Source organism: Symphodus melops (assembly GCF_947650265.1).
Source record: "Symphodus melops genome assembly, chromosome: 2".
Lineage (NCBI taxonomy): Eukaryota > Metazoa > Chordata > Actinopteri > Labriformes > Labridae > Symphodus > Symphodus melops.
Genome location: NC_136692.1, coordinates 24,071,617 through 24,081,865, shown reverse-complemented (window position 1 = coordinate 24,081,865; position 10,249 = coordinate 24,071,617). Strand labels below are relative to the sequence as shown.

Genomic DNA, 10,249 nt, shown 5'->3' with positions numbered 1-10,249 from the left:
CATCTGGCTAGAATCCTTGACAGGCATTTAAATGTGTTTAAATGTTACAGTGTTTAAATTGTTTGAATCGGCAAGTGTGTATTTATATATATATCAAGGGTGTCAAACTCCAGTCCTCAAGGGCCAGATACCTGAGACTTTGGTTTTTTTTCAAACCATCCACTACACCCTACCCCTACCCACTACCCCTCTGTTTGTGCGTCCACGCGGAGGTCCCGCCATATTAAGTCCGTCCCAAACTGATTAGCGGGGAGTGGTAGTGAGAAACCATGATAACACACAGTTCCTGTTTCTGCCTGAGAGAATGAAGTTTGTTCCAAAGCCTGCCGCCGTATTTCTACCCTACACCTGGATGGAGAGGACTTCATGTGACTTCTGATGGAGTGCACTCCGTCACGAAGGGAGAATGTGTAGGGGTTGGTTTGAAAAAGGCCCTTTTTGATGTCTCCCTGCTCCAACACACCTGCTTTAAACCAGTGTGTTGTCATTAAGCTCTACATAAGCCATCATGAGTCGCTCATTGGATTCAGCTGCGTTGTAGCAGGGAGCCTTCTATGGCCTTGTTCACATTGCACCTCCAAATCCAATTTTTAGCTCATCCAGATTGTATGTGGTTTGATTTTTTGCCAGTCTGGACACAATAAGTCACATGAGATCCTATTTTTCCAAATCAGATTCAAACCACTTGAGGAGGTGGTTTTGAATCTGATTAAAATCTGATTCCTACAGATCCGACTCAATCTGAATGTGTCGGTCAGACTGCTCTGTAAAATTGTTTGCATCAGAAATAATCACAATTCTCTGTCATCCATTTTACTGTTGTTTTTGCTGGCCGTAACCTGTTACCATAGAAACCAATGTGGATCGGACCACGTCAATATGGACAGGCAGATCGGATCTGGTCGCTTGCAATTTCTAATGTGGACAGTCAGTTAGATCAGATTTGAAATGCATCTTCTCATTGCATCGTCTCACAGATAACAATTGCATTTAAGCTGATTAAGTCTGGAGAATGAACACATTGAGTTTGAAGAACCACCGAAGTTTACAATTTCAGATCCAGTAAATATTTTTACAACTGTTTTGACGTGCAAAAATTAATTGTTATTAACAGTAGATACATTTCTGGTCAAATCGGCTTCTGTTGACACCGTATAAAAAGTACTTAAATGAAATAAAAGACAGGATTACCTGTGAGAAACGCAATAAAGGATTGCTATATAGTCTTTATATATGTATTTAAATTAATAAATATTTTCCAATGCAAAGGATGCGTGATAAATAACCACAAGGTTGTGTTTTTCTCTTGAGGTTTTTTTTTTTAATTACAGACTTCATATTTTAAATAGGCTAACACTTGCCAAACTACATCAAAACATATTATCCACTTACACTTCTATTACATGCACAAAAAATATGTTCTATACAAAATGTATTATGTTTGTATAAGTTACATATACATACATCATCAGGAGCTACAGAAAAAAAGAAGCAAAAATCACAGTCTTTGGAACTGTGTGTGCAAAACAACCAGTGACAAAGTGTGAGTGACATATTTGTATTTTCTTTTAACATACAAACCAGAATATGAATACTCATTCATCATAAATGTTCGTCTGTAAAATATATGACTAGAGGGAGAAAATGAGTCTTGATTAAAAGTAAATGCAGATGCTAACAACTACAGCATATGAAGTGCAAATGTTACACGGTAAGTATCCAACTCTACTACCTTAGTCCAGAGTTTGGTTTCATATAGAGTTATCAGGATAAAAGTGTGTGACAACAGGTACAGTGTGTCTGCTGGTCACTAGAGGGACAGCTAAACCACTCAGACTCAGTTAAAAAGCATGATGGAACGCTGAGCAGCATGAGACATAGTTATCAGATTTCTGTACTATTTCTGTAGCAATATTATAATTTAAATACATTTTTCCACCATTTAGCCTTTGCTTGCTATCTCTTCAGACGCAATCCACATTAACACTTAGCCACCATTGCTGACTATGCTAGGCAAAGAATGTTCAGCGCCTTGAGTATCCAGGCCTACTTTCTGGAGGTCAAGACCCATCGCTACTAGCATCTGGAGCAGGGTGAGCTCCTGCTGTGTGGCCTGGTCCACCAATGCAGGGCAGGTGGGGTTGCACTGGGGCCACTGGCAGGTGTCCAACAGGTGGAAAGGACAACCTTTAGCAGGGGTTCTGTTGTTGCGGGAGGCCTCCAAACTTCTGTCCCAGCAATGCAGAGCGCGGGGCAGAGAGTTGCCTCTAACTTGTAAACTTTTCCAGTTACTTAAAAATAAAATAAAAGACAGGAATTCAAGTTTTTTAAAAAGTCAAAGTTAGAGGTCACAAATGAAGCCCAAATCACACATTGGCTCTAAAAACTAGTTAATCCTGGTAAAAAAAAAAAAACTGGTTAAAACCATAGCTTTAATCTGACAATTACATAAATCCACTTCGCTGCCACTACACATGTCACTATGGCTATATTCATAATGTGTACAGTCTATGGTCATTTCAAGTCATGTCACTTTTGGCAAACACTTTTGCTGAATCAAGTGAAAGTTTACAGAATTACTGAACCAATATTGATTTAAATGATCGTGGCTTCTCTAAAAACAGTCACCATCCAAACTGAATTAATGGTCTCTGTAAAGCTAGCCAAAACTGCAGTGACACTTCAGTGTTCAGTCTCAGAACATTGACATACTGGGTATCTGGTGAAATGAAGAATGCTGCTGATGACAGACGGATAAATGTTATATATATGTTTCTTACCTTTTGGTAATCAATGTGTGGGAGAGGCAGGACGGAGCAAAAACAGCCCTATAAAACCCACAAAGGAATACAGGGTCCATCTTTTATATCACTTGGTGGTCTATATTACATGTATTGCTATGATTGTAGGATTAGAAGCTTCTCCTTGAAGCATGTTTTCAGACACTTACGTGACATCTCTCAGTGAGTTCCTGAGCAACCTGCCCAGGTTCCGTATGTACTGCCACTGCTCCTCGGACAGACTCTGTCCTCCCATGTATATGTTTTCAACTCTCAGCTGCTCCTCATCAAACAGCCACTGCACAACAAACAGAGGGGCTACGGGTGGGGGGTAAAGATCATAATTTTGATCAGCTGACTTACAACTGAACAGAAAAATCAATTTTAGAATTACTAAATTGACTTTCACTTTAGAATAAAAAATTTGTTCAAGTTGAGGGTATATATATATATATACATATAATAATAATAATTTTATAATTTACACTTTATTAATCCCACGAGGGGAAATTCAGTTTTTACACTCTGTCTAACACACACATAGGCCGAGATACACACTCATGCACAAACAGGGTTCTAGTGACATGCATTAATGGAGAGGTCTCAGAGTGAGGGGGCTGCCCACAGCGAGCGCTCCAGAGCAGTTTTGGGGTTCGGTGCCTTGCTCAGGGGCACTTCGGCAGTGCTCAGGAAATGGACTGGCACCTCTCCAGTTACCAGACCAGTTTCCGGACTTGGTCCGTGCCGGGACTTGAACCGGCAACCCTCCGGTTCCCAACCCAAGTCCCTACAGACTGAGCTACTGCCGCCCATATATACATATATATACAATTTCAATCACATAGGTGTTTCCCAAACCTAAATATAACCAAGGAAATTTCTAAATGTTAATGTCCGGAACAACTGCCATGTTGCAAATCCTATCTCAAGCTAACTTCAGTCGACCTAGCAGCCTAGCAATAGCTGGAGCTGAGGACAATAACTAATTTGACCTATTTTGTTTTTGTACCAGGCTTTAACTGGGTTAATTTCTGCTGCAATAATCAGTCTTTTTTTTAACATAGCGTGTATTGAACCCCCTTGAGCCAGCCTCAAGGGGGTTCAGCATTGGAGTTTGCCACTTCAAACATCACATTCCATTGCTAATGATTTTTGTGGATTAATAAGACACTAGCTAGTACTCACAGGTCAAAGTAGAGTACAGTTTCTGACCAAATAAGCAATGCCACTCCTCCCCTCTCTTATAGAGCTGCCGACATCTATCAGGAACAACCCCGTTCCACAGCCTGAAAGAACAACTCACTGTCAATACACACAGATCAGACTCTTCAAATAACACAATTCCAGCCGCATCTAAAACACAATTTGTAAGTCTAAGTCCATCGTCTAAAAAGGCTTTTTTTTCATAAAATCTGTAATCGTTAGACAAAAGCAGCACAACTTTACCTGAGTCCTATCTTGATAGCATCTTCAGGTGAGCATGAAACAGTCTCAGGGCAATTGGGAGATCTCTGCTGTTGACTTTCGAGAAACCATCCGGAGTCCACAAGGCCTCGGACCTGAGTCTCTGCACCAAGCTGTGCCAACTGACTGGCCAGCCTGTCAATGTTCAGCAGAACACCTGTTCCACCAGCGCTGCAAAGACAGCCAAGAAACTCAATAATAAGTGTGACTTTTGTCGAGGAAATTATCAAGAGTTGACTCCACACAATAAGACTCTTTAGACTCAGATGGCTCACGTTGATGAAAGTTTATACATCAGATGAATACTCGAGGAGACATGATTCAACATCACACTTGTGGTTAAGTGCCATGCTCAAACATAACTGCCAGACACTTCCAAAGACTCTGCATATATTCAAAAGACTTTACCATTATCAGGGTCATGCCACATTGACCCACCTAGACTAATCTAGGACATCAAGAAACCTGGAGCGAACAACAACTCTCCCAGACATCCTTGCAGATATCAGGAAGAGCCAACGACTCTCTCCGCTGTCCTTGGTGTCTAAATAAAGCTGAGCTCTGACTGACATCAGTAACAATGAATTAACATTACACATCAACTGAAGAATTAAAGAAATTCCATGACAACGTCGAAAGGGCTATTCTAATAAGGGGTAATAAAATAACAGTGCATGCCCTCTAATGGCTGGAAAGAAAAAATAACTCAGCTGCTTTGCCATCAATGGATCCATTTTTTAAAAAAGGGTACTGTATGTCAATAAAAAGTTTCTATCTTGAAAGGAATGTTTACCATTACAAGGCAAGAACCTTCAATAGATATGTACTTTTCATTGTTGACGACAGGATGCATTCACAATTGGTTCTCTATTTTGTCATGTTTGGCATTTTGTTGGTGCAGAGAATAGGGTGGCTGTTGTTCACAAGAAGTCAGTGACAGAGCGCAAACAATAAAACTGGCAGTATGTAATACTCACCTTGTGCCAGCAAGCAGGATGACCTTAGCCTGCTTGATTCCTTTTGGAATGAGGTCTTTGATGACCTCCTGGATGATCAGGGATCCCATAAAGGTATACTCAGCTGAAAATAAAAATGCACACATCGCATGATTGAAGGCAACAGACAAACAGAACAATAGATTAAGCAGAGTTCATAACATTACCAAGCGTTTAAAAAAACACTGTAAATACTAAAGGACCTGAAGAAACTCACTAGCATTAATATTTCTCTCTCTCTCTTTTTCTCTGCCTTGTCGTGGCCTGGGAGGAGGAGTTGGAGCAGGCCCAGTGCCACTCCATACATCGCTGGAACAGTATGGGATGAATCTGCACAAAAGGAACAATCAAACTGGTTCGAGTGACCCAGGCTGCAGTTGGCCTCTTCCGTTGTTAATATGAAAATAGCATGCCTGTGCTCAATAAGATATTGATCATATGTACAAGACCAAGGGAGGCTGAGCAGCAAAACCCAGCAGTGCATCAGTGAAAGAATGCATTTCATAATGTCAGATAGTACAGCCTACAACCTTAATGTTTCTGTTCAATCCCTCCATTCTCATCAACCTCTTCAGACACAGCCAGCAGTTTCTTTATGGCAACACACACAATGCACTGTGCTCGATCTTATGAGCACCCAGTGGCAGGCAGGAAGAGTTAGAACAATGAAGATAGGGAGCAAAAAGCAGCTCCAGAGAAAGATACTTCACGAAAAGCTAGTAGACACAAAAACAGGGCTAAATATCAACCCTTTAACCATATCGAAACGCAAATGATCAAGTCATTGTAAAAAAAAATTAATAGATAGATTAATTAATAGATATTTGCATATCCATATGCAACTATCGGTTTAGGTTTATCTCAGATATATAACGATCTTACTGGATTCATTACCAGTCAAATATAATTTAATTGAAATATTGTTGAATTACACTAGCAGTTGTCTTTCAAGCTGTATCCAGCAGAGTGTGCTGTATGGATTACAACAAGTGTTATCACTCTGTGATGTCACAGACTCTGAGTGTCAAGCGGTGACCTGATACGTGCACAGTTACTTTCTAGGAGAGTGATCTTGTCTATATTATACTGTATATCCTCTTCGCAAGTGTTAATAACTGCATTTTAGGGAGAACTTGAAGCATTCACACTAAAAATACAATAAACGTAAATATCTATCTATGTTGACAGATCGAACATAGCTTTAATACATTTATCGGCCAATATATCGGTATGCACAAACAAAACCTATTTACTGCTGCTTTTATTCTGCAATAATGTGACGTGAATTAAATTAGGTTCCTTATTCAATCTAATTCAACATGGATACAGAGTCTTTGTGCATGTGACATCTCAAGATGTCCTATTAAGACAAACAGGATAGATAAGTACTTACACAATATTTGCATTATGCCAGTGTGGGTTTTCCTCTGCTTGAGAGGACAAAATTCCAGTTCCTGTAAATCCAGCATTCATAAATGAGACAGACGTCCTTCAAGTTTATGTAAAACAAGTAGCACATGCTCACACAAGGCGCTGTCATTTGATAGCATGGCAATCTGACCTACCTCTTTTTGTTTGTGGCCAACTTGATGAGCTCATTAGTCGAGGTATATTTTGGTATCTGGAATCGCAGGTCTCTTTGCTGTAACAGCACCAACCACCTAAAAATAATGGAGACTAATATTAGACTTTCACACCAGGCACAGCGGGGGAGACCCTTGTTAGCTCATCATGGAGGACTGTGTGGAATGGCGAGGGAAAGGAATGTACCTGTAGCCTGGACTATATAATTAGACCATGTAAAGAAAAATGTATTGTATTTATTTGTAATTGATTCGTTGATTAACTGCCAATTTCTGAAAATTTGGTTTCTCTTTTGAATGCAAAGAGAAGTTGCATGTCAATTCTAACAGGACAACAAAATTTAAAAAAAAAGGACTCTATTGAAATTCAGAATGATGTGTTTATTAATCAAATTTCTTGTTGGAGAAAGTTATGTTAACCGGGTAGAATATTTTTTGTTGTGGTTATGCCCACCTCTTCCATGTTCTCAGAATACAAACATACATGTAAGTCAACCAGGACATGTGTGTCTGAAATCTCTCAGGGTGACATGCAGAACCCAAAAAAGGAGAAAAACAGAAGATGACGGTACAAGATGACATCCCCATCAAAATTCCAGTGGGGGTGTCACTGCCAAAACAAGCTGACCTTTGGGGACTAAATTAACCAGTTGAGTTTTTAAATACTCACCCTCCAGAAATAACAGCCATCGGCGGCTTCCTCTGAACTCCTTTAGGTAAAACCTGTAGAACCACAAATACACAGGAAGGAGAAGATGGTGGAGGTAAACATCCATGTATAGACAAACTGCAAGTTTATTAATAATAAAATGATCAAATATGGAAAAAATCACAATAACATTTCTTGTTAGAGTTTAGAGAAAAACCAGTAAGATAAATATGATATTCAGGAAATCTCACCCAGCAGCAGTTCCATCATTGCATGTAACCTGTGTGTTCTGAAGGAAGTGCAGCCTCATATCATCCGTCTGTTGTCCAGCTGCTCGAGCTCCTGCAGCACCTTCCCGTCCTGCTTCCGCTGAGCCTCCAGTGCCTCTAGTATTTTCAGTGCTTCCAGGTGTCAAATCAACAGCAGGTGATGACTGGACAGACTCACCTCCTTGGTTCCCACCAGATTTCTTGGCAGACTTGCCACCTGCTTTAGCATTACGGTTGTTCTGACACCAGATTCCCCCTAGCAAAAGCAAGACAACAGCCTGGCCCAGTAACTTCATATCTGAGAAACAGAAGCAAAAGTTTTATTACTCACTCGTCGTGAACAATCCATTTAACTAGGACAAGAATCTTTCTAATCTTCTCCTAATTTTCAAATGTAATCATCAATAACTCGTCTTAATTGAAACCATGACTCCAACCTCTGGAAATACACTTACCTTAATCAAAAGAATAAACTTTGCTTGTTGATGATAAACCCTTGGGTCAATCAGATTACTAAAAGCTGCAGGGGAGAAATTGAGAAGTCAGAGCGCAGTGACAAGGTGTGAGAGGAGGGTGCCAGTCATGAGTACGGATAAAGCCTTGACCAGGTTTTGATGAAGCCAGCAAATCAGCAGTGAGCTTTATAGTGCTGTAATATAGATCCAATTCCCTCCCATTTACCCATGCAGCTCCTGCCAGGGCCTGAGATAAACTGCTGACGACACAGCGCAAGGGGAGGTTCTTGATGGTAAGTAGTGAGGAGAAAAGATTACATACGTGTCTCTTCTACATATCTGAAATCTTTGCTCACACCCACCAACAAGCTCTCTCCCATCTGACCATGACTCAAGAACCAGCTCTCCTTCCCCCTATCCTCTCACTTGCTTTTCCCTCCCTCCATCCATGTCTGATTGCCCATGTTTTGATTTAAACATCGACATGGTCAGCATAACTGTATAGCCTCTTTGTTTGGCATTTGACCCTCAGGTCATTGGAGCACACACCTTAAACACTTTCTGCCATGGGAAGGAATAGTAACGTAAGGTTCCCACATGGTCTACAGCTTACTGAACCCTCTCAATGAAGTAGACTCTTTAGTTGGCTGTTATACCAAGCAAAGTATGCATGTTCCCAACAATTAAAATAAGTTTCATAATACAAGTTTATGTTTTAGTCTACTGGAGAATTGCCATTACATGGGTAGTGAAGAAGTTTTTTTAGAGATATGGTCACTGTCTCTGTTTGACAAGCCACTGGGTACTGTAGAATACCAATTATTGCAGAATGAAAGGTTTTGTGTAGTGCGTCATATGCACCATTGTGTCTGTCCATGTGGCCCACTGCAGACTTTGAAATGATGGGTTTGGTTGGTTTGTCTCTGGTGAGAGAAGACTATTTGAAATGTATCCATGGTTGACTCCATGCATAGTCTAGTATTTCCTTTTTTGCCCAGAACACAAACACAGAATTTGATTAATTGGTTAGTTGCTTTCAGTGAATGCAATATTATGTAAGAAGCCTGAAATCAAAAGAAAAAAATATCTCATTTAACATATGAATATATTGTTTGTAATACGGTTTACAGCGACTTGACATAAATGCACCAATAAGATTGAAACTGACACGGGGACAAACAAGCAAAACTTTTATCTGGCAAAAAACTCAAGCAAGTCAAAATTGATTTGTCATCAGCCACCTGCCCCAACTGGATGGGCCAAAAGGGGGGATAGATTAGTGAGGGCAGAAAGAGAGGGATGGGGCTCACATATTACAGTATTACAGTGGCTTGCGAAAGTATTCATACCCCTTGAACTTTCCCACATTTTGTAACGTTACAACCACAAACATAAATATATTTTCTTGGAATTTTATGTGAAAGACCAACACAAAGTGGCATACAATTGTGAAGTTTGATTTAATTTTTGTTTTGTTTTTTTACAAATAAAAACTGAAAAGTAGTGTGCAAAAGTATTTAGCCCCGTAAGTCAATAATTTGTGGAACTGTCTTTTGCTGCAATTACAGCTGCAATTCTTTTGGGGTATGTCTCTGCTAGCTTTGCACATCTAGAGACATTTTTTCCCATTCTTCTGCAAAACAGCTCAAGCTCAGTCAGATTTGATGGAGAGCATTTGTATCAGATATTGCCACAGACTCTCAATTGCATTTAGGTCTGGACTTTGACAGGGCCATTCAAACACATGAATATGTTTTGTTTAAAACCATTCCACTGTAGTTCTTGCTTTCTGTTTAGAGTCATTGTCCTGCTGGAAGGTGAACCTCCCACCCAGTCTCAAGTCATTCGCAGACTCCAACAGGTTGTCGTCCAAGATTGCCCTGTATTTGGCTTGGTCCATCTTCCCATCAACTCTGACCATCTTCCCATCTTCCCTGCTGAAGAGAAGCACCACCAGAGAATGATGCAGCCACCACCATGTTTGACCAGAGTCACCATTGGCCTCTTGGCTGCATTTCTGATCAGTGATCTCATTGTTCGGCCTGTAAGTTTAG

The 10,249-nt window shown here is 40.3% G+C and overlaps 1 protein-coding gene across 1 annotated transcript; it reads right to left on the bottom strand.

The window, feature by feature from the left end:
- Window positions 1-1,354: 1,354 nt before the first annotated feature.
- notum2 (notum pectinacetylesterase 2) lies at window positions 1,355-8,274 on the bottom strand. Its single transcript, XM_079338131.1, has 12 exons — window positions 8,196-8,274; window positions 7,723-8,038; window positions 7,493-7,545; window positions 6,805-6,900; window positions 6,633-6,693; window positions 5,457-5,569; window positions 5,222-5,324; window positions 4,227-4,415; window positions 3,966-4,066; window positions 2,951-3,098; window positions 2,781-2,828; window positions 1,355-2,291 (listed from the first exon to the last, which is right to left on the bottom strand). Exons 2-12 carry the CDS (start codon window positions 8,034-8,036, stop codon window positions 1,988-1,990), a joined length of 1,530 nt encoding a protein of 509 aa, XP_079194257.1. The 5' UTR covers window positions 8,037-8,038; window positions 8,196-8,274; the 3' UTR covers window positions 1,355-1,987.
- Between the last annotated feature and the right edge of the window lie 1,975 nt (window positions 8,275-10,249).

Excerpts from the sequence above, each read along its gene's own strand:
- notum2 (XM_079338131.1), bottom strand. The coding sequence starts at position 8,036 with ATGAAGTTACTGGGCCAGGCTGTTGTCTTGCTTTTGCTAGGGGGAATC. Across the intron at positions 7,546-7,722 it reads AATGATGGAACTGCTGCTGG|GTTTTACCTAAAGGAGTTCA; the intron begins GTGAGATTTCCT and ends GTGGTTCTACAG. Across the intron at positions 2,829-2,950 it reads AACTCACTGAGAGATGTCAC|GGCTGTTTTTGCTCCGTCCT; the intron begins GTAAGTGTCTGA and ends TGGGTTTTATAG.